Source organism: Gavia stellata, chromosome 20 (genome assembly GCF_030936135.1).
Source record: "Gavia stellata isolate bGavSte3 chromosome 20, bGavSte3.hap2, whole genome shotgun sequence".
Classification (NCBI taxonomy): domain Eukaryota; kingdom Metazoa; phylum Chordata; class Aves; order Gaviiformes; family Gaviidae; genus Gavia; species Gavia stellata.
The window spans coordinates 15,240,833-15,268,382 of record NC_082613.1 but is presented as its reverse complement, the minus strand read 5'-3'; the positions used below and the strand labels follow the sequence as shown (position 1 = coordinate 15,268,382).

General features: G+C 43.3%; 1 protein-coding gene across 1 annotated transcript; it reads right to left on the bottom strand.

Moving 5' to 3' along the window:
* On the bottom strand, nt 1-27,550 carry CHMP4B (charged multivesicular body protein 4B). Its single transcript, XM_059827250.1, has 5 exons — nt 27,355-27,550; nt 6,123-6,300; nt 5,260-5,374; nt 4,581-4,707; nt 1-818 (listed from the first exon to the last, which is right to left on the bottom strand). The coding sequence occupies exons 1-5, from the start codon at nt 27,548-27,550 to the stop codon at nt 751-753; spliced, it is 684 nt and encodes a 227-aa protein (XP_059683233.1). The 3' UTR covers nt 1-750.

The following is a 27,550-nucleotide window of genomic DNA, read 5'->3' as shown; positions in this document are numbered from 1 at the left end:
TGAAAATTAATCAAGATATTTAATACAGTGCAATCCATAGTAGTTTCTTAATTAAAATAATTGTGTGCACGTATCTGAATGGGTTATCAATTACCACAAAAAAAGCAATAAACATTGTAGTGCTATGTAGAAAAATGTACAACTGAAATTTAAATCTTCCCTACTTCCAAGACAGCATTTGTCAATTGCAAATCATTATCACCAATTAAAATGGGAATAGTGACTACATTGTTGCAGTGACAAACAGGAGGCTGGCCACACATCAGTGGAGGGATATAAATATAACTTGCAAAGAACTAAAAACCTAAAGCATTCTGGCACCTAAACACAATAAGAAGCCGATGGTGGCTTATGACTTTTCCTGGTTTTTAAACGCCTTACAAGACTTCTAGACACACTAAAACAGACTTAAAATTACAGAGTGTTTTTCAGCTTATTTCAATTCAATATGGCCCAAACTTTTGAAGATGAAGATCCAGCAGTGGCAGTAGCACAGTCCAAAAGCTGAATGTTTGATTTTTGCAAATACCTTTTTACAGAAATTCAACCGTATAAACTGCAGGCAATTCCCCCTGCTCCCCTTTCTTTCCTTTGTGCAGACCATGCTATGCAGAAAACAGCGATGCAGTTCCCACTGCTTTGGGTTAAAATTAAAGATAAAGACATTTTTCTTATGCTTCTTCCTCAACACAACACATTTGCACCCAGAATAGGCAATCAAAGTCTTTTTCCAGCAAGTTACTGCTGTAGTTACATGGTTCCTGCCCAAGCTTCCAGCTCTTTCATGTCATCATCCTCTTCTTCCTCTTTCTTCTTGGCTGCAAAATATTAAAAGAAAATAAATGAGTGGGAATCTTGACAGAACCCTGTCTCGATTCCTTGCAGGATAGAAGCCTCTGTGCCACTGACCTAACCAATAAGTGAAGCACCAAATGCCAGTAGAGGAAAAAAAGACCTTTTTGAATTGAAGTAAAAGGCACCTTCTGAAAAAGCCAGCATGAAACTTCCTGGTATTACCACTTTAAGCGGAGAAAGACAATAGCTCACATGGGAAGAACGCAAACATGCGTGACGGTTAAGATGTGTACACCTGCAGTGTCTATCATTTTTCACATCACTAAGCCTCCACGCAGAAGACCCCAAGCCTCCAGCTCCTGAGCCCCTCTCAGAGGGATATAGCTTCTTGCAGAAAGTTGTCTGACATCGCCAGTATTACAGGCTCTCCCCCATAATGGTGGAATAAGGAATTTATTTTTTAAGTCCTCAAAGCGCAACAAATGCCAAGTGTCAGGTCCTGCACTTGGGTCACAACAACCCCAGGCAACGCTACAGGCTTGGGGACGAGTGGCTGGAAAGCTGCCCCGCAGAAAAGGACCTGGGGGTGTTGGTCAACAGCCGGCTGAATATGAGCCAGCAGTGTGCCCAGGTGGCCAAGAAGGCCAACGGCATCCTGGCCTGGATCAGAAATGGTGTGCCCAGCGGGAGTAGGGAGGGGATCGTGCCCCTGTACTCGGCGCTGGTGAGGCCGCACCTCGAATGCTGTGTTCGGTTTTGGGCCCCTCCCTACAAGAAGGACACTGAGGTGCTGGAGCGTGTCCAGAGAAGGGCGACGAAGCTGGTGAGGGGTCTGGAGCACAAGTCTGATGAGGAGTGGCTGAGGGAGCTGGGGTTGTTCAGTCTGGAGAAGAGGAGGCTGAGGGGAGACCTCATTGCTCTCTACAACTGCCTGAAAGGGGGTTGTGGGGAGGTGGGTGTTGGTCTCTTCTCCCAAGTGACAAGTGACAGGACAAGAGGAAATGGCCTCAAGTTGCGCCAGGGGAGGTTCAGGCTGGATATTAGGAAAAATGCCTTTCCTGAGAGAGTGGTGAAACACTGGAATAAGCTGCCCAGGGAGGTGGTGGAGTCACCATCCCTGGAGGTGTTCAAGGAACACGTGGATGTGGCACTGCGGGACATGGTTTAGTGGGCATGGTGGGGTTGGGGTGATGGTTGGACTTGATGATCTTACAGGTCTTTTCCAACCTCAGTGATTCTGTGATATGAGGCTACTGTGTTTTGGTCTAGCTAAGGCACAGAATTTGGAGACCTCCAGCTCCTGTGTCAGTTCAAGCTCTTCAAGGAGCTGCAGAGCTAATGAGCACTCAGTCCATGCTACTCCCCCCTCTTGCCGCCCTCACTAGTAGCTGGCTGGATGTGATTGTTAAGCAGCAGGCTACATGCTGCCTTGCTATAGGTTTTGGTCCTTCCAGGGGAGCAAATGCTGCTATTTGTCATAACGTGACAAGTCCAGTTTCTGGAGATGAAAACCATTAACTCAGCAAAAAGGTTTTGACCCAGAAATAGCTGCAATAATTTTGTAAAATACCAAAAAAGATGTCATTTCCTCCAACAATATTTTTGCTTCAAAAGGCGGGGGGGGGGGGGGGGGAGAAGAGTCAAATAATTCATACTCAAAATGGTTTGTGTCATTCCAAATGAAGCATTTACGTAAGAGAGAAGTGAGTCAGCTTTAAGTCAAACTCAAGACCTATAATTTGTACAAGTTTGGATTTTTTTTTTTTTCTATATTAGACTCTTCCGGTCTCTGTTGAGCATAAACATCTTTTGCCTGAATTTCTTCTGACATCAACTTAGCTGACAGGCAACAGCAAAAGATTTCTCATTCAGACTGATTAAGTCAAAATCCAGACAGCTCCTGAAAACTGAAAAAGCAGGAAAGCTCATGACCATTTTCCATTCAATGAATAAAAAGGAGGTAATAAGAGTCAGCTCTACCGCAGAAGACACATGAAGCATGTACCTGCGTCGTTAGGTAAAGCAGTCCCTTTGAAAGTCCGACCCATGATGACTAGAAGTAAACTTTTAATCCCAGTGTATATTAAGTCAATTTTAAGTGAAAAACAATTTAGGTTAAAAAAAAAAAACAAAAACCACACAAAATCCCCACCCACCACCACCCTAGAATCCCAAGGTTTCCCAAAGGCCCGTCTTGCTCGCAGTTTTATTTAATTAAAAAGTAGCATGCTATTTAAATACATTGATGGAATTCTAATTTCCATCCAAATGCAGCTTAACATAAATCCTATAAAACACTGAGTTTTATACTCATACTTTTTACTACAAAAAAGTTCGTAATTTTTATTATTTTTATTATTTTAGGAAGTGCTATGTCTACATAAGTCTTATGCTGTATAGTTACTTCAATATGTGCACAATTACAATGCCTCTTACCAGTGTGCAGTCACTATTACCTCGTATAATGCAAAAAGTATATTTGGGTTCAAGTCAGTATGTTTTAATGTCCATACCCAAAGAATATTTAGAGAACAAACCTCATTAAACCAGCTAGGAAATAAAAAGGTAATGCACACGTTTCTTTAAACTATTTCTCCCGCTGTTGGATCTGAACCCAAATGAAGTCTCAGATTTAAGATATTTTGATATAACTCACTCCCCTCTCATCAACACTTGTCAGCAATTCTGCCTAGCAAAACAGAACTAGAAAAAACACAAGATCAATTATGTCAAAATGAAAGAACTACAAAGCACAAGGAGCAAACTTCATAGCACGCCACCTAAAGCAGAATCTTGTTGTTTGGCAGTGTCTGCTGCTTCCCAGGTCCTTTTAAGCCTGGAAAGGCAGCAAGATAATTATAGATACACTGACCATTTGGGACTACTTTCATGCACTAGTTTTTTGGACCTTTTTTTCCTAAGTAAGCACATGAAACAGAGTCGCAAAGTCTACAACTTATTCATAATACATTAAGACAGATTCAGCAAAATAGACTACTACAGCTTCATATCCCATTAACGCATGCCAGAGGTATTCCAACTCAACTATATTTCATGAGGTATCACTTCAAGTTCATAGAAGAGTGATCAGTTCAGATTTAACAGCAGCTTTGAACTGTCTGTGTAAAGACAAACATTTCTTGCCCGCTCTCCAAGTAAAATCATGACACTAAAATTTCCTAGATATATGTGCTCTAAGACTGGGATGACCGTTAAGTTTGGTACTGTCTGGCTTGAGTACATGCAAACCTCAGAGGAGGTAACAGCTGTACCCAAAATGGGGACTCTGAAGTTAGTTCCTCCCAAAAGCCAGAAAAGCAGGGATCAAATTAAAAAACAAAGTAGCAGCGAGGAAGCATGGTTCAATGTGGGAATCTGAACCAGCCTGGGACTAATTCCAAGAGCTAATTTACTCTCTACTCCCTTTTACAGCCTTGGTATGTTTGTCAAGGCTACTTCCCTGTTGGGCCAGCAGCAAATGGTAAAAGGCTTCTTTGCTCCACATCTCCTTTCTACCCTGAGTATCATCCACGCTGTAGATGAAGTGGTAATGCTAGAATAGATAATAACTGTTCCTGTGATAACTATTAATTTTCGCAGTTCTTATGGAAGGCAGGTTACCCCCACAGAGAAACGGCACTAAATGTAATTTGTGATTTATGAAGCAATTTCAAGCAAAACGTCTGCGTTGCCTGCAGTTAGATCTCTCAAATCTGAGGAACCGGAAGTTAAATAAGCATACTTTTTAACAATCCAAGATGTTTCTGGTAAAGGTCCATACATACCTGGCTTTGATGGTATTGATATTGAGGGCACATTTGGTAGTGGCACTGTCTCGGGACCACTTATTTCCAGCAAGTTTTTGTCTAGTTCTTCTTGTTCTAGTTCCTCTAGTTCTGCCATGAGTTCATCCTAGTTTTTTTGAAGGAGAAAAAAAAAAAGGAAGAAACTTTAAGTTGTATTTATTACAAGTAGATTTAGTTGGTCATATTATTAAAGAAAATAGCTTAAATGCACAGGATCAGAGCAAACTGAGGAGATGAGGAGTCCGATTCTACATCTGAATGATGTTGATCTGTTGGAGGGTGAGGAGAGTGGGGAAAGCAGTCAAGAGAAGAAATCTAAGTCCAAACACTCTCAGATCAGGCCATCCAGACCATTCTCAGCATAAAGTCAGGGTCATAGCTGCTGTATGCACTGGTAGGAACAGCTAGTAACAAGTTCTAGGAGAAATTTTATATCCTACTACTACACCTAGACACAGGCAATATGTAGATCTAAAAAGAAAGATCTCGTGAGAGTCAGCATCCCTGGAGGTATTTAAAAGATGTGTAGATGTGGCACTTCGGGACATGGTTTAGTGGTGGACTTGGTAGTGGTAGGTTAACCTTTGGACTCAATTTTAAGGGTCTTTTCCGTCCTAAATGATTCTATGATATAAACAGAGGCAAATTTAAAGCATACCTCATCAAATTCTTCCCCAAATCCTACTGGCTTTGAGATGGCTGTTGAAATCTCATCTGCCAGCTCTTGCTGTTCTGCAATGTCCTGCATTAATTCATCTACTTTATCAATATCCCTGTAAAAGAAAGGAAGGAGTTCAATATAATCATGCACTTTCCAAATCAACACTTAAGACTAATTTCTTCATTTTTGTAGAAATGCCACACCATGGTGACATTTTCAAGGTCCCTTCCCAAAATTCACTTTGCATGCAAGGCTGAATTTTATCCCCCGGTCTCACAAAATTATGCGTGCATTTTTGACTTTTCCCTAAAAGCTTAGCTCACAGCAGTTATATACAGGGACTTCATGTGAAGAGGTTTTGTGCTGCATTACTGGTATTAATAATAATTTGCTCCCTGATCCACCATTATTAGATTACATCTACAATATTTGCTTTTGGAGCAAGTACACCATTCCTATAATGCAGTTTACCTTTAATTATTGCTACACACGCACACGCCACTGCACAGAAAGAAGTTTAAGTCTCCCCTTGAGGCTTAAAATTCTTGCTGCTGCTAGGTGGATCTGTAACTGCTGCACCCCTCCCATTTGCTTCAGACTACACTGGTGCTAGCCTTCTGTTGGACAAAGGCAGTGGCTTTGCACCGTATAAAACGGTGTCAAACTTGAGAAAGCATCGATACTTGTGTATTTTGTTCAATATGAAAGTATATTTATTATTTTAGTTTAAGTTATAGCCTTTTAAAAGAAGATTTTGCTACTCCAGCTCCACCTCTGGTCATGACACACCTGGCATTTAGCAGACCAAACAAATGACAAACTAAAGATCCTATGAAAAGATGCAGAAGGGAATAACTTACATGTTGTCGTGAGCAGCTTTCATAGCTTTAGCAGCAAATCCCATATTCTTAAGCACTTCAGTGTTAGTGTTGGCATTCTCAAGGGCTTCCCTCTGAAATTCAATTGTTGATAACGTGCCATCTATCTGTGCAAGCTGCTTCTCGTACCTCTTCTTACGCTTTAGGGCCTGAAGAGCAGCTGAACAACAAATAAGAGGGTAGGATTTGTGAGATTTATGCCCAAAACAGCCATTCACATTTTGTACCAAATGCCGCTCGGTACAGAGCAATGTTTAACACCTTCTATTGTTTGTCATCTACTCCCTAGATAAACTAAGTTGCCTAATACTTGTGTTTGCCTCCTTCAACAAAATTGTTTAAAGGTGGCCAGATGCCTGCTGTCCATCCTCTGCCACACGAAGGATGCAAGCCAAGAAGCAACTCAAGGGATCGGTAGTCCAGTCACTCGTAAACACACCACAACCCAGAGACTACGCTACAACGAAGAGCAGGCTTCAGTATGCAAGCTGATCCACTTAAAAACATCTTTGTTCACCATCACCCCCAATACATCGAGGCACAGTTGTTGTAGCTCCTGTCAGATGAGGTTATGATGCTGCCGCAGGGTCCCTACCAGCCAGCTGAACTCCTGGGCAGCTGCTGGGAGAAGAAACTGGTTCAAATACAAAGCAAGACAAATGTTTCTTCAACTTTGCTATTTAATGCTGTGAAATACACGTATTTGTACATATATAGAAATATTTATATATAAACAGACTTTGTGCATGTTTCGTATTACTCCTACTGCAAGGTACTGTCCACACAACAGTCTCTACCAGTAGACATGAGAAGAGAGATGCCATCACTTAAATTCATTTGACCAATTTGCTGCTCCTAAGCACTTGTACAATGCCTGCTCTCGCACGAGGAGCCCACCCACAACAGCACCAACACAGAGGTCCACACCCATGGGGATCACCCCGTCTGGGAGGACTGGTCCAACTCGCTGCACAGCTAGGCTTCTCCAGCTCCTTCTGCAACGCTCAGCTCCACCCCACCCAGACAGGTATGCATCCAACGGGTGAAAACAGTCAACAGCCGGCAATTCCCAAGACACCTGGACAGACAACAGACCGGCGCACGTCCATTCCCAAAACACTGACAGTGAACACAAATTAGATTTACATATAATCTTGCCTGTATGCGGTAGGAGCTGCAGTGGGGGCAAGACCTACCAAGCACTGAGCACTGCCAGGTGACGAACAAACACCAAGTATCACATGGAGTAAGACATGAGAACAGCTTCCCTTCGTGGCTTTCTACTTCCCCTCCTGATATGAACAGACTTGTCCACTGTGTGACCGTCTTGGTCATATAATACACCCCTGTACTTTAAAAACTCAGCTTGGACACAAGCTGCTGTCCCAACAGCCTCACTCTCAGTTTCTGAACTTCATTTCTTCAATGCTCTAATCTCTGTGAAACTCATAGCAGAAACCATTAACGTAATACAGGATCAGCTCCGCTAAAAATCAGCGTCCTGGACCTCCCAACAGATCAGTCACGTGCACCAGGAATGGTGGCAAATAAAGACTTCAAATATTTAAATGCCTAAAAGACATTATTTCAAACCTTGGCAGATTTTTTTGAGAGGAGTAGAGAACAAGCAGTAGGAAATCCAGACAGCAGACAGCTTCCCTTATCTCTCCTACTAGAGAGGTGATAACTTTGTGACATGATGAGTATGTTCCTGCAATACACACAAACTCCTCTCCTAAAAGCGGATTAAGCCTGCAGACACCCTGCGTATTTTGTCAGATGGCATCTTCAGAAGCTTGACAGTCCTTCAAGATAATGTCCTGGCATCCAGAAGCCCTACATATACCTTCAGTGCTACAATTGGTTAAGAATATGCTATATTTGATTACCTTCATATTACACTAATGTATTAGAGAATAAAAAAGTACTTTGTGAAGGTACAGCTAAGGTTGCCAGGCACGCAAAGTAGCACACGTTGATTTAGTAGAAGTGATCAAAAGCACAGGTCACCTCAACTGTTCCAACAGAAGCCAAAGACCCAAGATAAGCCCCTTCACTGATTTTTCACTCCAACACCCAGTAATCTCCCCCCTATTTTGGGGCCAGTCCAACATCCATTCTCGTTTGACAAGAGTGGGAACAGGACTGGGTTTTTGTGTAACACAAAGGACAATGTTTGCTCTACAGAAACAAGCACATTTGAATACATTCCAGCTTTATGCCAGATCGTAAAGCCACGAGCAACAGATTACTGGTATATTTAGTCTGGTTAATTTTGTGCTAATGGTTTAATTAAGGATATATAAAGTTTTCTTACTCATAAAGATAAAATTGTTAATAGGCTGTGTTTATATAGTGACAGATGCTGGGAAAGGGTCAGACAGTGATAGAACATTCTTTACTGAGGATTTTGTGCATCATGGAGAACTACTAGCTAAACCAGAGATTTTATGACCATTATACAAACCCAAGTAAAGTACTATAATTTACGTACAGTTCCCCACTATAGCGTTCTCTGAGAATAGCTACAGTTTATCCACATTTCATGCTCATGTACTTTTAAAACAAGCTGCTCAGACACCAAACATTACAAGCATCATTGTAAAAGATCTTGTGATGAGGAGTGTTTATCGGGACTGTTGGGTGACCCTACCCCTCCTGTTCCCACGCATGCCAGTTCAGTGTACCAGAACCGCACTCCCCAGCCGTCAGTCTGCTTTATAAATCCTTTCCTTGATTAATTTCTCACTTGTATATACAGATCAAGGCTCCCGCTTTTACAAAAGCATGGTACATAATCTTGTAGCTTGCAAAACTGAGCAGGGATCCCCCCACGAGACCTGGAAGATGGCACACATCTCCCACCCGGGTTCAGGCTGCAGCACTGCTACCTGCCCGGTTACTGCTGAGCCTCCTCGAGTTCCTGCTGGTCTCTCAGCCGAGCACCCACCACGCTCAGATCTTCTACGGTCGGAAGCCTGGCACACAGACCCCTGCCTAGGAATAGGAATATAAACATGCCGGTTTTAAAACCTGCCTTGTTTAAAAGTGAATACTTGAAATGAATTTGTGGTATTTTCTAGAAATGTTTCCAACTCCGTTGGACCAAGAGCAGCCAAGGAAGATATTTGTATTTTCCCCTCTCCTCCATAAGGCCAATGCAAGGACAAAACTTCCCATGGCCACAATGCCCACCTGTACCTTCTTGAAGACTGGTAGAAATGGCCGTTTCAGATGCCTAAAAGGAGCAGGGACCGATACACGGTTCAGCATAAATATTTAGCACAGGCCAATTAGCATCAAAGTGATAAATGAGTCTGCAATGAAGAAAATCTTACACAAGAGATTGCAATTTTCGCCGCTAGAAGCACTAAGGAATGTAAAATAAGGTATTCAGTGCCACAAATTGGATGATCACAACTTCCTGCAATTTATTTTCATCTGTGTTTCCTTGCTTAACTATCTTTTAATGTAAAGTCCTTGTTTATAACTAGAAGATTTTATTAAGCTGAAAAGATAAGAAAATACCAAGTTAATTTAAGTCACTCGCATTGATTTCATCCTGCAAGTTTTGGCAATTCATTTCCCATATTCCTCCCCCCACGGAAGAGGATTTGCACTTTACATTCAGGATTCTCCTCATTGCAATTAGCAGCACAGCCGTTTCACGGTGCCCCTTTCACGGATGCTCCCAGGCATCCGCATCCGCACAGAAAGGCAACTCGGAGAACGATGCGCTGTGCCCCGTTCCCGCATGCCTGCCCTCTACACGGGGTGGTGGAGACCACTAGCATCTGGTACAGACCTTTCTAGGTGGTATTTGCCTCGGCTAGAAAAACAGATGATTAAATTATCATTTCTCTGCATCTAGTTTCATAAAAAGGTTAATAAAAATGCATTTTCTTTCAGAGAAATACTTAAAATCATGTTTGTTTAAGACCATTACAGTTAAGTCCGTTTTCCCCTCTCTCAGGACTGATTTCCTAATTTTCACGTATTTGTGGATGAGCACGCCACATCAATACCCACAGCTCAGAGGTCACAAGGAATTTCTAGAGTAAAAATGGCAAAAATAAGAGCCAACCTCTGCACAGGGGTCAAGGGGCTTACCCGGCCAGGCACAGGCAAGGGGGAAGAGCCACCAACTCCTGCTTGAAATGCAGGACCAGCAACAGCCTTTGCTAGCACAAATAATGGGGCTGCACATTTTCCATATGTTGCTATCATACTTGACATACATTACGGAGCGGTGGTATCTGTCAGAGGTATAGATCCGAGGGCGTGATTCTGTTCTAATATACAGCTACTTTATCTCTATTCTCCTTTTTAGGCATCGATTTCTGAAAACTGATGAGCAGTTATGCTGCTTTTTTCCTGCAAAACAGTCTTTACCATCTGCATAAATACTTACTGAAATCTTATGTACTGCCAGAGTAATACATTTTTATTAAGTTTTCATTGAAGTCAAAGCTATAAATACTTATTCTGAAGAGAATGATGTTGGCTCTTTTTCTCAAAAAAAAAAAATCAGTTTCCAGAATATTAAATAAGTATGAAAAAGAGACAGTAGGCTACAAATATGTCCTCTAGCATTATACACATGCAAGAAACGGATGTGCATTTGAAGTCAAAGCGTAGCACAGCCCACCTTTGCTCTTCATGAAGACTGGTATCACATTAGGCAGCTCTGGAAGAGGCAGTCCTCAGTACCCACACCCATAATTATGCCTTCACTGCTTCCAAGATAGTAATTACATAGGCAGGCAATGTAATTTAATATCCAGCTTTAATTGCTGTGGAACTGCTTCAGCAGGACCTGTAACCATGTATTAAGTTTAAAGCATTTATTCTCTAACGTAGCCAGACAGACTTCGCTCACGACCCAGAACCTGTTGCTAGAGAGATCACCAGCACAATTTTCTAGAAGTGGCCGATCTCAGCTTTCCAACACTGCGACAATTTCCTTATCTTAGAGTAAAAAGCTATACGAGATTACAATATCGCCAGACCAGACTGACAGCTGCTTCTGCGAAGTGCCTGATATTCAGAAGCTCGAAACAAATAAGGACTGACACTTGTTCTCTCCGTGTTGTGGCCGTGTATTTCTAATGGAAATACCTGCCTTTACACAGATGTGCTGGTTTTGGCTGGGGTAGAGTTAACTTTCTTCATAGCAGCTAGTATGGGGCTGTGTTTTGGATTTGTGCTGGAAACAGTGTTGATAAAGCAGGGATGTTTTAGTTACTGCTGAGCAGTGCTTACACAGAGCCCAGGCCTTTTCTGCTTCTCACCACCAGCGAGTAGGCTGGGGGTGCACAAGAAGTTGGGAGGGGACACAGCCGGGACAGCTGATCCCAACTGACCAAAGGGATATTCCATACCATATGATGTCATGCTCAGCATATAAAGCTGGGGGAAGAAGAAGGAAGGCGGGGACATTCGGAGTAATGGCGTTTGTCTTCCCAAGTAACCGTTACGCATGATGGAGCCCTGCTTTCCTGGAGACGGCTGAACACCTGCCTGCCGATGGGAAGTGGTGAACGAATTCCTTGTTTTGCTTTGCTTGCGTGTGCGGCTTTTGCTTTACCTATTAAACTGTCTTTATCTCAACCCACGAGTTTTCTCACTTTTACTCTTCCGATTCTCTCCCTCACCCCACCTGGGGTGAGTGAGCGAGCGGCTGTGTGGTGCTTAGTTGCCAGCTGGGCTTAAACCACGACAACAGAATAAAGCACAAAGGTCCTGTCTATGATCTCTGCACCTTATTAATTACTGAAGCACAGCTGGTAAATCCGGCGCACTGCAGGCGGTGAGGACAGGGCAAGGCGCAGCTCTAGCAGGATCACTCAGCATGGCGTTCCTCTTGCAGAAAACTGAAGGAAATCATTCTGTATAAAAACCTCCCCAGCTCCTAGGCACCAGACTTGCAACAGGGCACAGGAACAGGTACAGAAAAACGACAGGCAATGGTGTCCCAGATCAGCACTCGCTGTCCCGTCAGCAGCCTTCCCTCGGTGAGAAGTGACATTCCACTGAAGTTGCTCAGTAACACCCCAAGGTTCTCCTCCCAGAGCATCCTGCTGTTGGGTGGGGGATAACTTACACTTGAAATATCCCTATCACATATAAAACCAGTAGTACCAGTTCAAATCACTGGCTGGTTTAGGAGGGGATTTTTTCCTTGCCGCCCCCTCTTCCCCCCCCCCCTTTTTTTTTTTTTTTCTTCTTTTAGCTCAAGTCTCCCATAGGTTGCACATGAAGAAAAGACAGTAGCTGCTGAATCATTTTACAAGAACAAACTGACAGATCACCCTCCCGACCTGCTAAACAGCCATGGATTAGGTAAACCGATGGGAGAAGAGAAAGCTGTTGGTAGACTTAGAATTTACTACTAAAAAAAAAGTTTAACATTTAAGATAACCTTCACTTAATGAATCAATGCAGACCCAATGATAGCAAAAATATTTGCTCATTACATGGGAAGTTAATTTTCACAAGACAACAGCAAGAACCTGCCAATGAAGCTTTACAACCCATACCTTATCCTTACAAGCACAGTGTGTGTTTTAGCTTCTAAGTCCAATGTGCGTGATGAATTGCATGCACTTAAAATATCCTCTAAAAAAATAACGGCAAATAACAGAACTGAGTTTTACTTTATTTGAATTTTAGTAAAGTTTTCAGCAGATTACATAAAGAAGTATGCACTGGGGAAAAAGCAGTTATTTATACATATTATTACAATTAAATTAAAGGTAACTAACTGGGTGACTCCTGCCATCCATTAGGAGATGGTGAGCAGGCTCAAAATTATCTTCTCCATATGACATTTTGATATACTCATTGCCTTTATTATCAGCTATGACTGGGACATTGGAGCCAATTTTTATTCATAAAGATTTCACCACAGAGCTCTGACCAGTTAAAACTGATATAAATAGTTTATGACCTCTTTTCCATTGGCAAAGTAAAGTAAAATGCCTCAGTGTTAATAAGCATCAGCCTCTAATCTCTGCAGTTCCTTTTTACACAGAAATTCTCACAAAGAAAATGCCAGCTTCCAGAGAAGAAGGCAAGTCCAGTAAAACAGCAGCTGAGTCAAGAGCAGTTAAATCTGGACTGACTGCTTCAATTACTCGAATGTAAAAACATGTATAAAAGTACATTGGAAGAACATTTTACAGACTTTTTAAAAACTCAAAGTTTTTAATACACAAAAAGCCATTCCTTCATCTATGGTTTTGGTTTTTTGGGCAGGGTGTTCGGTTTTGGTGTTGTTTTTTTTTTAATTTTATTTACAGTCTTCAATTGATGAACTGCAAAATACTATTTTTAATTTCATATTTATTTGAATTTCTGTGATAGTCCCCCCTAGAAATTCCAGCAGCAGTTTTATACTTACTGTTCGACCGTGGTGAGTAACAAGCAGCCAAGGGTTTCATTATTATGCTTACCATGGCAGCACCCAGCCCTCCAACGCAACTGATAAGCAGGAACTCACTCATGTTACGGTTTTCAGTCACTGCTCCTTCCAACTAATGAATGCTCACAAGTGAAAAGGGTAGAGTCATTGAGCCAGACTATCCTCCCTCAGCACTCAGTCTGAAAAGCATGACTGCTCACCCAAATAATTTCACTTTGTTCTCAAGGAATGCTACCTGGAAGAATTTAATTTTATGTATTTTTAAAGTATTTCAACCTGTTTATAAGCAAATTATCATTATTAACAGCTGTAGTAAGTCTTAAGATTTTCCTTGCAACATTCACACCAGCTTGTTAGTGAAATAAGAAAAATGTTCACTGTGATAAGAAGTTAGCAGGATAATAAAAATACAATTTTACTACACAGTACCGCATTCAGAATGGAAAAATTGACTATGAATGCATCAGTGATTTCATTAAAAATCAACAGCCCTCTTGCAAATAAGTACTGCTTATACACCTGTAGGACAAGTAGTGTTAACGGGGTATTTATGCACGCAGCAATTCTATTGAATGAATGCTTTTAAACATCATTAGTAGAAAAGTATAGATTAGTAGAGAAAAAAGAAGGAAGAACTTAAGTCTTCTTTTTCTACATACTTGTAACTCCAAATTTTGCTAGCAAAAACGTGTCTCAACTTGAGAAGAGCAGGAGGACCAGTTACTTCAAAGAGCACTGGGAACAACTGGGACTATAATTCAAGAGTTTCGCTGAATTCAAAAACACACTCGTATCAAGGTCCACGCATTTGTGAACCAAGGCAAATTGTCCTGACTGGTGGCTCACAACACCCGCGCTTCCTGCCTGTGCCAAAATCTGCTAAAAATCACACTGATACCTAAAACAGAAAGGCTTCTCAACCAGAGGAACACACGTGGGTTAATAGCTCTGATTACTCCAACTGAGGGGAAAAAAATAAGTCAATCTCGCATCTAATTCTTACATTCTCTATGGCAAACGAGAGAAGAAATAGCAGCAGCAGAAATACCACCGCAAAAAGACAGCAGCTGTATTAATATGGGATGAAAAAGTTCCACAGCAGCCTCAAAAATAATATACACCAAATGTCAGCCACGCCAAAATAAATAGTGCAAGATAGCTGCAGAGGAGCTTCCCAAATGGGGGGGTTCTCAGCCCCTCTAGCAGAAAGCCCAGACATTAGAGATGATTGAGATAATCAGCTTAATACTGGGTGACTGTCTTGCACATTATATTGTGTACGCATCTATAATTTGCTCAGCACAATGAAGCATCATTATTTTTGCTGCTTCTGAAAATACCATTCCACCTTCCTGGCACTTGCCTCGGCAGCAGATTTAATCACCAAACATCATCCTCGCTGTCCTTGCAATGGGATAAACAAGAGGCACCAGTAGGTGTAAGAAGTAATTGGCTGCCTTGCCTACAGGAGAGTCATAGAGTACCTTAATCCTAGGCAGCAACTGCTCATCTCTCATTCTATCAAGAATTAGCAAACTGCCTGCAATATTTCAAAAAAATTCCTAAGAAGCAAAAAGGTAATTTAAAGCAATTCACAAAATATCCTCCAATGCTACATGCAGATAAAAAAGTAGATATAAATCCCACTACAGTCTTACCAAACTTCCTTCACACCATTGAGTTTAGCCTTGAATAAATATCTTTCTGCAGGGATTTGCTAGCTCAAGAAACTGTTAACCAGCTGAAGAACGTTCATGTTGGTTCACACCAAGCCCAGTATGAAAGCATCCAGGCAGTATCTTGCCACAACAGATCTGCAGTACATACCAAGGAATGGTTGTCCCAAACCAGGAGAGTCTTACAAGATGCAGATGCTGGTGACTTAATTCTCTATTCAGGGTCCTGGAGGTCAGATCTTTTCAGGGTGTTTCCAAAACCATGTAACTACTCTAGATACAGCAGCTAGAGAGCACCCTTGTCCTGCCAGCTTCTGCCTCAGCATTTTTGTTTTGGTGCTGTTTCCAGTCCTGGAAATACTTCTTACCCTTCCTTTGCCTCAGCAAAGTCTTGCCCCCATCCTGCACGTTAGTGAGATTTCTCTACATGAAAAGAAACGTAAAGCCTTTCAGGGACAGTAACATACAGGCCTCGTACAAGGGACTGGAGAGGAAGAAAGCAAGCATGGCCACTAAGCTGATACATACTCCTAACTGGTTGCCCGTTAAATACCCAGCTACATTGAGCCAAGTTGATGGCACAGCAGGAAATGTCAAGAGGTCCAAGAAGTCAAGTTTCATTTTAAGCACCACAGTGTGAAAGTGCTTGGAGACAGAGGTACCGAAGCATGGTTAAAAATAAATTCACATCAACTCCAAGGCCAATACAGAGCAAAGCAGCATGATTTCCTTTCCCATGAGGATCACCTGATGAGATCTACGATGTCTAGAAGGTATACACAGGCCTAAAAGTCACTTTATGCTGAATGGCTGAAGCCATTATCACACATTTCCCCCCAATGCCAGGGCCTAATGTCTCTATCACGGTTCCCAGACAGCAGCTCGCAAGAGCTGGCAGCAGCCTCCTGTGCCTTTCTTTTGGGAGATGCTGCGCTTTTAGCAGGGAATCATGAGCAGAGTTCAGTCTTCGTCCTCCACTTATCTTTCTGTGTCTGTCTACTAAACATCTAATAAAGTTGCCAAACTCTCTCCTCAAAGGAAGGCAACTATTCTCAGCTCAGAGATGAAGTGACTGATTGAAACTACTCCAACAAAGCATCCAAACCCAGGCAGAGAATCCAAGAAGGTTTCTGTTCTATCTGTATTTAAAACAACAAGATTACAACTTCCTCTTGAGCAAAGTAGTGCCAGAACATTTAGTCTATTGTGCAAGAGATTAAACAATAAGCATTCCTGGTCTAAAAATCTATAAATACACAAAGGCGAAAAAAGAAGATAAAGAACAAAGCATCCTGTACAAGAGCAATCAGAGCTTTGACGCATGCATTACCCAAACAATACAGTAACCACCAGCTTCACGCCATTAGGACCGCAGTGCTGCTCAGGGCTCTGATCAGCATGGACTCAACCTTTGCACCAGCAATTGTTAGTGCTGTTCCACATCCCACAGCCGAGAGGCAAGGCAGCTATACTTGAAGCGTAACGCACTTCCTTGTCACACTTCCTTTATTACAAATTAGTCACAAGCAGTCATTTTCATATGGAGTGCAGAAAGTGTGTTTCCGAAGGTCAGAATCCATGATTACATGCTATATATTCCTGAAACAGCAAATAATTTGCAGAGGTTGAAAGTTACAGATGGAAATGTATTGCACTTGTGGATGCAGAACCGGCACGCTGTGTAACCTCCTCCTGGCCTGGCCTTCTTCAGGCAAGAGGTGAATAGTCCAGAAAGCAAGCAAGCCTTCAGCCTTGGAAGTTGATTCCTCTGCCCCTTGAACATCAAGGCAACAATCCTCTGGTCAATAATCCTCTGTAAAATAATCTCTAGGTGAGTCTGGGACAGTTTTGTCCAAAAAAAGGAAAAAGTGTCGACTACAGAGAGATTTGAAGCCCAAATGACAAAACCAGGAAAGACAGATCCCAATTACAGAGCAGCAGCCAACGAATTTGTTCCACCCAGGAGCTGGAATGATCCTAAGAAACTCTGGACCAGCCGAGATCATCTAGTCCTAATGCTTCCCATTACTACATCAAGTCTGATCCACCCTCTGGAAGCAAAGCATATACCGTACTTCCCAATTTTCAGTGTTTCACTTCCTGCCATCCTGCATGTCATTGGATGACAGCAGGAGATTGCAAGGCATCCCCAAAACTGATTTACCCAAAACACATTTCTTCTTTTCAAGTAAAACAAGATATATTCTAAGGCTGCTGGGGTAAATCATCCTCCCTGACCCTTTTAAACTGCCCAAACTTTGCTGTTAAAAATCTGCACCTTATTTCACATCAGAAATTTATATGTATATAAAAGGAGATAATTACTCAGAATTCAACAAATGTTTAAACTTTTAGGATGAGAAAAGTATGTTCCTTAAGGACTCTTTGGGATTCTCACAGCCTGAAAATACTCTTTATAAGTTTTCGTCTTTATTTTGTGATTGCTGAAGATACCTTGTTAAGGAGAATTCCAGTGAAAAACAATAATCTTCCTCTGAATCCCTGTCAGAAATGCATCAGGTAGAGCTTCAGCTTTACAAGAACAGAAGTAGCTCTTCTTAAGTATCTGAAAATGTTCTTTTCCCACAGGGAAAAAACTCAAACAACCAAATTCCCTATGCTTAACATTATTTTTGTGATTAAGTCACAAAACTCAGAAGATCCTACCCTTAAGTGACCCATTTCGAGACCTTCTCTTCCTTGGGGAATAAAATAAGTGGCTGCCTGGGTAATCTATCATGCATTTTCCAGCTTTGGGCAATTATTATTAGAGTGTTGCCAAGTCTAAGAATTTTGTTGAGGCTGTCATAATATTTAGCATTTCTCTTAACATCTCATCTGGTGAAGTTATGCTATTTTGAGATGTGAAAAATTACTTTTTTCATGAGTGCTCAGATTCTAACACTAACAACTAAGGGGAAAAAGTTGAAAATGCAGGCCTTTAGAAACCCAAAAGTTATAAAGCAAATAAAACAAACCATATTTATTTTCAAAAAAAGAAAAGTTTGTACTTCTGGACTCAATCCCTAAACATTTAACTGGCAACACTGCAGTACGTCTCTCGAGGCCAGAACTGAATTTCATTTCTTTAATGGCAATCCCATACTCTTAGGCAGCAACCAGCTCCAGGAGCCAGGTTTAGCAATAAGCATTGTCACTGCAGCCCTCAGATCACAAGTTGACAGTGCTGCCAGGGAAGCACTTATCAGAAGAGGCTTTCTACAACTCCGCTTCCTCCCAGGGCATTGCACATGTGAGCCCACCATGGGGATGCTGTCGAGACATTTCATTAAGGTACCACCTTCAGCGGAGATGCAATGACTGTGCACAGCTCTCAGCCCATTATGAAGTTTTCTTTGTATCAACTTGTTTTATTTCATAACTAACAAAAATCACCTGCAAGTTTCTGAATATCATCGGTTGATGTTCCTGTCACCCTGGCATTTATGTTTCTTTTCAGTTCCACTACATCTGAAGAACCTCTGTGCAGTCCCCTGGAAGTAAACATGACATCCTTAAACCTGAATAAGCTCCTGCCAAGCCACGAAGAGCACATACAATATGGATAATGCACCACCACATTAGCGGAAGAGCCAGCATGGCTGATCACAGTCTTATCGGAAAGGGGGACTTCAAAAAGACACGCTTTACATTGAAAGATGTTGCAAGCCTTTGCATGCATGGAGCAACGTGGCAGCAGGTATCCAAACGAGCTCAAGATGCAGCTACATGGCCAAATTCACATTCACTATCAGGTTAAACTCAAGGGGTTTGTGCCAGCAGGATGGTGACCACATTACCGAGTCCCTTGGTTTATCTTGTGCCCAAACCAACCCTTGACTTCAACTTGTCAGACCTACTGGATGAGAGAGACCTGTTCATCTTGTATTCTGTTTGGAAGCACTTGCTGTCTGAAAAGCAGTCACAGTAGAAGGTGGTACTACCCGGTTATCAGTCCAGGTATGATCCTGCAAGTGCAACAGTCCAGGATGGACTATCAGTTGTACCAGTACACTTGCTGGCTTGGCTGCCCTTACCTGGGGGATGGTAAGGAGCTGGGGAACAGCTGACTGCTGGAGCACAGGCTGGTGCAGAAGCACAGAAATGGGAAGGGAGCAGTCATGAAAGTCTGTACTGAGCTCAGCCCTTGCTTGCTGCACACAAGGATAAACACGCACATCCCAGTGTGTGCAAGAGAGATGGCTATACTGGTTATTTGGACAACACCAACGCCAAACTTCATGGTTCGCTGCCGATCAGCTGAGAGTTACAAGACAACAGCTGCCTGTATCTTTACCCTAGACTTGTATTAGCCCCTATAAAAATGGTTATTGGCAAGGCTTCATTTAAACAATGAAATCGGAGGAAGCCATAGAAGACCTTTCCCAACTGGGCTTCCAACTGTGAGAACAGTACAGTTTTTTGCAGCAACCAGGCACTGAGCTTCACCAAGGGGAAACTGCTGTTCTGCCTTGGCCACAGTGACCTTCCGCTGGTGGGAACACTTCACTGACCTCGGTACTGTTGACTGGGAAGGTCCACAGTGCCCCCAGGTTCCTCACCAGCAACCTGGCCACTTCCATATAGCAGACTTACTTGCATCTGCCAACATCTTCAGCAACTGTAGCACCACTTCTGCTCAAAGACTCAACCAGGGTGATTACAAGCAGAACTAACCTCCTTCTCATCAGCTATGTGCTGTAGCCTTGGGTTGTCTGAGGGAAAGACAAAGGTCTATCAACATCTGATGCATGGCCTATTTAGGATTCTTCAACTGCATACTTTTTGTTTCAGGCACTTCATACCAGCAGTTGTCCAGTTCGCTGGACACCTGGCTGCAAACTCCACGGAAAGCATGTTAAAGCACATGAGCTGCTCCAACTTTCAGTTTTGCAAAAATCATCCATTTTTAAGTGGCGTGAGTAGATGGCAAAATTTTACTTTACACCTCGCTCCCCACACACACACTCTTTCAGAGCCTTGCTGGCTGCAGAAGGTCAGCAGGCCACATCCTCCCCACTCATACCACATCCTATGCAAAATCTCTGGAACAAGCAGCATGTACCACCCCAAAAAACAGAAAGGACTATGTTTAAAACTTTGGGTTTTTTTCAAAACAGATGGAGATTTCACAGGGGAGAGCAAAAAGCTGCCAAAACCATCACAGCAGTCTTTTCCCAGCTAGACTCAGCAAGTGCCAGCAATGCATCCCCCAGCCTGCTGCTGCTCCCAGCAAGTACAAGAGCCCAGGAGCAATGCAGAGCACGGCATGCAGGCAGGAGAGGCTAGGCTACCAGAAAAGGAGACACAGAGGCACGTGGACACACGCAGCTGTGGCAGACCTTTTGCAAGGGTGTCCACTCAGTCCAGTAGCATGGGCAACATGAGCCCTATGAGAGCTTAGAGGTGGTGGTACCTTCCTAAGGTAGGTCATTCATGAATGCCAAAGAGCAACTGCAAAACAGTACAGGTAACAAAAAAAAAAATATGCTTTTCCCGGGCAGCACTGGCAGCAGACTCCTCTTGATGTGATACCATCCCTCCCTTCTCTGTGTTAAATTAATCGCCTGCTCAGCAATGAAGCATGGCCATGTCCTTCACCGTCACTTCAGGCCTGGAAGCACCAAGATTTGCCAGGTGAGGAGTAGTGACCACTTTTAATTCCAAGCCCCAATACAGCACCTTTCCTATGCTGACCTGTCCACCGAGCAGCATTGTAGATCACACCATGGAGCGTACCCGAGCACACAGCACCTGGCCATCCACAGCGTACCAGGAGGTCCAGCTCGGATCCTTCTGCGTGGCCCAGATGATGTTCAAGCATGAGCACATCGTTCTTACCAGGATTCAGTCCAAATGGGCTCCATGTCCTCTAATCAAAGGCAAAACCCAGTGTAAACCTTGGCAGCAGGGAATATTCCCACCTCCCACCATGCGCTTCAGCTGTGCTGCTAAAGGAGAAGAAAGTATCTGGAGACAGCCACACACACGGCCAAAGGGCAAGAAGGGACTAACAGAAAGGCCTGAAGGATACAAGCGCGAAGCCCCACAACATCCCGGTCCAGGCAAACATTACACAACTCGGCACAAATTCTGCCAGCGAGAAACAACCTGGCAGTTTTCTGAACAAGCCTGAGAAAGTAGAAGAGGGTTAAACCAAATTAGCAATTTGCATCACCTGCAAATCACAGTTTTGAACTAGCACTAGGAGCCCTTAAGCAGGATTCGGTAACTAGGGCTGGAGCTTAATGAGCTACTAGAATCCAACATCTAATACATTTGGAGAGAAAAAGTAATAAAAACAGTCAGTGGCTGCAAACATGCCAGGTTTCCCTTCTGACAGGGCTAGACAGAGAACAGGAACAGAGGAAGGATATATTGCATCAAATACAGTTACCAAAACGCATCTGGCAGAGCAACAGGTTTTTGTTTTCATTGATGCCACTTTTTAAAGTTTTTGAAAAGGTGTTTGTGAATCCCCCCATCCCTCCCAAACTGTTCTATACTACAGCAATCTGCCTCAAAAAAAAGCCTCTGTTAAACATAGATAGGGTAGAACTTCAAACTAAAAGTTTCTTTGTTTTTAAACACCTATTTAAAAAGAGTAATTATTACACTTTTCCCAAGCCAGGTGGTTAATGCTCAACTCATTATCTCAGGAGAAGAAGAGGACTCAAGCCAGCACTGCTATCAGTACTCCTGCACTGAAGCTGTGGTTTACAGTTAAGCACCTGGAATTCAAAGATGCATTTTTACAGTAGATTATGAGTTAAAACAGAGAAAAGGCAGACTACAGTACTACAAAAAGTGCTGGATAGTGTTTGCTGCAGCACTCCTGCTTCCCCTACATCAGCATCTTATGATACATGGAAACAAAACCAGGTTCATGTTATTTGGTTCTGGGAGCAGAGAGCACTTCTCTTGCCAGATATCAAGCAGGACCTTAAAAGCACGTTCACAAGCAACGCATTAATGTCTAAGACCTTACATACATGGTCACAGGTCATTTGAGTCTCTGACCATACCCAGGCCTGAGGTTGCAGCTTTCTCTTCCTTGAATTCCAGACCACTGCAACATTTTGAACCGCTCAAACTTCTAAGTAAAAATGTCCACGCCATCATGCAGGCATGCTTCCATTTTTTAATTAACGATCAGCTGGCCCCCTTGCTGGGAGATCGCACGTCACTCTCAGATTTTATCACAACTAATACCTCTAACGCTGACCAAGCAGGGGACTGTTGCCAGGAGAGGTAGAATTGCCCTCCTCCTTCCAGTCACATTCCTGACTCCCTCTCCTGCCAGCTCTAGCATTTGTGGGATTAAGTGTGAAAACAATTTTTTTTTTTAAAGTTTGGTTTTGGCTGGATCAGCAAACTAATCCAACTCATGCACTGCCCACACAAACGCTAACATCAGCACAAGAGAAACAGGCGGGACAAGGCAGTACTGCTTCTGGAAGCCACATCACTGGAGACCTGCCGGTACCAGCTCCACCGCAGCACGCACCAGTTGTACGTTTCAGCCAGGTTAACTGAGCTGCCACCGAACACGGCAGTTCCGTCTCCTCTCCCGTGCCGGTCACTGTAACCCTCCAGCAACAGGCAAATCAGTGCAGCAGACTGACATGACAGACTGAAAAGGCAGGGGAGTGGTAAACAGTGAATTTTCTATCAGATCAGCCAGCTGAACTGACCTACCCGCAGCAGCACTGTGATTTACTGTGAGGCAGAGATGGACATAAAATTATTACTTTTGGCTACAGCCTACACCCAACTTTCTTGTTTGTTGTCTTTTTAATGTGTGGGGTGGAGCATAGGAGTGTTCTCCTTCCAGGAAAAGCTGGAATTAGAGAGCAGGAATCTAGCAGCGGTTTTGCATCCATTTTGTACTCAGTCACCAGTGCTGAAAAAAAACAGCATTATATTTATTTACAGTGAAAGAGAAACGTTGACATCAGAGAAGAAAAAACACTAAGAGAAGTCAGAGTTGATAGAAAACCCATGAAATGTCAGTCTCCTGATAAAGCCTGAATATTTTTACTGCATATTAGCATGGTGTTAGCTTTTCACCTGTTCCAGTGTTTGTGGACCTATGTAAAAATCTAGCAGCAGGCAGGAACAGAACTCCATTGATTCATCCTGGATCTAAACACTAGAGTAGACTACTTATAGAAGTGGCACCCTAGCAGAGCATCAGATTTCTCTCCCTACTGTAATCTTCACGTTGAGGCATAACTTGAGCTTTGGGTTTCCATCATAAAAAATAATGCAGAAACAGATTCTCAATTTGTTATACCCAAAGTAGTCAGAGATCAAGGAATTAACGCGTTGCTTTTTTTTTGTGTGTGTATGCTGTTTCTCTGGCAGCTTGGCTTTGTGAGCTAGCTCTTGCAGGATCAGGCGATAGGCACAAGAAAAGGAGTAAAACTGGAACAGCAGTGATTAAGATCAGCTTGAGCTATCCTGAAACTGAATGCTGAGCACCAGAACTTCATAACCCTTGGCAAGATCTAGCAGATTGTTTTGTTTCATGAAGTTTGAGTGCCTGATAAAATATCCCGGGTTGGATGCAACAACGCCATACCGACAAACTGGAGCGGAATAAAAGGATGCAGCAGCAGCACAGTACTTCCAAACCGTCAAGCTCACAGCTGCACACTTCTTCTGTTAAAGCAAAAGTTATTTTCAGGACAAATTTAAAATCCAGTAAGATACTGGCTGACTGGTGTTCAAACCACACTGTACTACTGCTACTTCCATTAACTTCACAGAGAGGAGCAACTCCACTACTCGTGAGCTAGAGCAAAAGTGTTGAAGAGCCTCTTGAGAAAAAACAAGAAAAAAAAAACCCTAAACACCAGAACACACGCTGTTTTCAAAAGAATAGGCTGAGCATCTCCATGAGATAAAACAAAACAAAGCGCAAGCATAACCCAGCTTCTTCCCAGAAGAGGGACTATTAACTTGTGTTTTTTCAAGAAACCCTTCTAAAGACCATCAGTCTTCTCCTCAGCAGTTTTTCATCCCATGGACAAAAAAAATGGCACGCACATTAAAGCTATAACTGCTGGTCTCCCCAACACGCTCTAAAAGCGGCATAGGTGCCTTCGCACCAACTTAACACTTGGAGACTGTTGCCCTCTCCTTCTCCTCAGAGCTATTTTGATATTGTGGACTAATGAGAAGGAATTGGTAAAGGCAAAAAATAAAATAAAATTACTACTTATTAAAATTACTTGAGTTCCTTCAGAAGGCATAATGATCACAAAATTGCCACATCTGCAGCCAGAACAGAACAGAAAGACCCTGGGAAAAGGAGCTTTTAATAAAAAGTTGAAAGCCTCCCATGCCAAGAAACAACACAGACTAAGGAAATTTGTACTAGTTGGTTACTCATTTTAACTTCAGAATTTCATGAGGAGTTATACAGCCTATCCTAAATGCAAATTATGAAAAATATACACGTAAATAAGTTCATAAATTAATAAAAACCTGCATGTGCTTGGGGCAGGCACAAGAACCAGAAGGCCTATAAGTTTCTGTACTTTCATTAGACTCTAGAAGCACTGTAGGAATTAGTCAATGAGCCTTTAGAAACCCTGCTCACTTGGCACCCGAACAATCACACAGTGTGCTGGAGAGCAGAGAACGTTTCCTTTTGTTACCCTGAGTGTGCCCGGTGCCCATCTTTCCTCCGAGAAAATAAAAATATCATTCCAGGTTTTCCAAGGTGGCTTTAAGCTTTCAGGCAAGCTCGCTGCCCCACTGCTGCTGACACTTATATTCTTCAGCCGGCTTTACCACAGCAGCTTCCATTAATGTCAGCGCGACTGTCCAGCTGAGCATTACACATATGCACCATCCACAGTACGCTTCTCTCTAAATAGCGGGGATATACAGAAATCCCCAGAGTAAAATGCTTAAGTCTTGGAGAACTAAGAAAGCGTAAGGATTCTTAAAGTTGTATTTTTTTAAAAGTTGATCCAACACTTTAAAAAAAAAAAAGCCTAGTTACTTAGCTTTGGTTGGTTTTACTTAAAACATTCTACTATATCAAAGTATTTCCATTCAAAAGACAGACTTTCACATACAAAACCAACATATTTTTATTTTCACTTAAATTATCGATTTAAGTGACTTTGCATCAAAGTTACATGATTTCTGGATTATAAAACAGCCTGAAGTCAGAGAGGGAAAAACCCAAACAACTGCATATAAAAAAAAAATGCAATTTGTTGGAGCTCAGCTGATGACTGACATCTTGAACCCAGAATAAATGAGCAGTCCCTTAGTCTGTCCAGAGGGGAGCTCACTTCGCAGCGAGCTCGCAGATAACCAGCTGTCTTTCCTAGCAGCCCAATAATAAAAATTGGTCTCTGAGTTCCAGAAGTCCTCTGGAAAAAAGAGGTCTTGTTTTCCACCAGAAAATGATTCCTAGCCCTTCTCCTTTTCACAGCTCCTTAATTACTCGTCAGGATTCCGTCCTTCTGCAAGAACTCAATTAGTCTGACCCAGAATCCTGCTAGTGAATGGGCAGGTTTTTCTCCTTCCTCCACCTCCAAAGAAATTTAATCCCTCCACTACCCAAAGTGCTCCAGAGCACACTGACGGGCAGCACGCACAAAAAAGCACAGAGAGAGATGGCATTACAGCAGAGCAAGACAAAGACCTGAACAACCAGCGGCAGAAAGAGAAGTTTAGGAGAAGGTAGGCAGGACCAGTGTAAGACAGAGGATGCAGAAACCACAGAGGAAGAGGAAGGCTAAACAGAGATGTATTTTAGTTCTCCTTTTAAGCTCGTTAACAGACTAGGCTAAAAACTGCACAAGAAACTCAGGCTTATAAAAACTGTTGCAATGAATTTGATTTAGAAACTAACTTAGTCAAGCCTGAAGTCAGGCTCTCTTGAGGTCCTTCGGAAGACCCCCGGGGCAGCAAGCGAGGCCTCTGCCACGCTGCCGCTGCCTGCAAACCCAGCCAGCGCTCCTGAGCTTGTTCCATTCGTGCTGCCCCTCAAACACAGCGCAAGCGAGAAGCCCTGATGTGGCACACTGTTGTGAAGTTTGAAAGGAGGCTTAAAACGCTGACTAAAGTAGCGATATGAAGCAGAAACTATTATCGGTAATTACTGTAAAGTAACCCTTCCTACTTGGCGAAGAGTTCCGTGTTAGCTGCTCTCAGTGCCACAGAGCCGCACCTCCTGCTTCAAACTCTGCCGTTCTGCTTTAACCCAGCACAAAAAGGACAACATCAACACAAAAATCTAAATATGCTTCCTTGAAAACGCCACTTTTCATGACCATTGTAAAACAAGCAAGGAGCTCATCAGAGCACCGCAATACATAAGCTGACAACCCACTTCTTATCTTCAGGCTGACAGACTGTTAATGCATATAAAGCACTGGTTGCAAATACACAGCTAGACCTCCCCAGAAGGCCGAGTTCCACCTGGTGAACACCAATTTCTAATATCCATTTATAAGCCACCTATAGCTTTAGGATACCCTGACAATAATAAAAATATATTTAACCATATCCTCAAATTAAGCAGGGTTTTCGTAAAGACTTTCGTTCATTAGAAGAAAAACCAACGCCACAGTAAAGCAAGGCCTTATCCCACGCTGAGGCACTGCTCTTCCAGCCCCTCCTGTACGCAACCACCCAGCTTCTCCTTCGCACTATTTTCTTAACCTCTCCCTAAACCGACACGCACACGGAACAGAAAGCGAACCTCGCACAGAAGAGCCGAGCAACACCGTGACATCGTTATCACGCGGGAGTGACGCGGCACCCACGTTAAGACAGCTCCACGAGATAAAGGCTGCCCTTCCCGAGCCGGGGAAAGCCCGCTCCGGTATAAACCCGGCCGGGGAAGGGCGGCAGGCCCTGGAGGGAGGGCTGACGCAGCTCCCGGGCAGGGCGCTCTCAAATAAAGGCAATAAGCTATCAAACACAGCTACACGGATACGTCGGTGCTATACACAGAGCTCAGGCACCAACCCGACAGGCCGCCCCGGCCCTCCCCACTGCGGGCGGCCGGGCCGCGCCGACCTGTTGCCAGGGGAAGGGGCGGCCCAGCCCGGCCCCGCCGGCCTCCCCCGGCCCGGCCGCTCACCGCGCTTGTTCTTGGTGCCGTGCTTGCGGGCGGCCGCCAGCTCCTGCTCGATCTTCTTCTCCAGGAACTCCTGCTTCTTGCTGAGCAACTCCTCCGTGTCGCGGAGCCGCTGGATCGCCTCCTGCGGGGACGGGCCCTTCCCGGCGCCCTTCCCACCGGCGCCCGTCCCGAACAGCTTCCCCAGGAGCCCCGACAT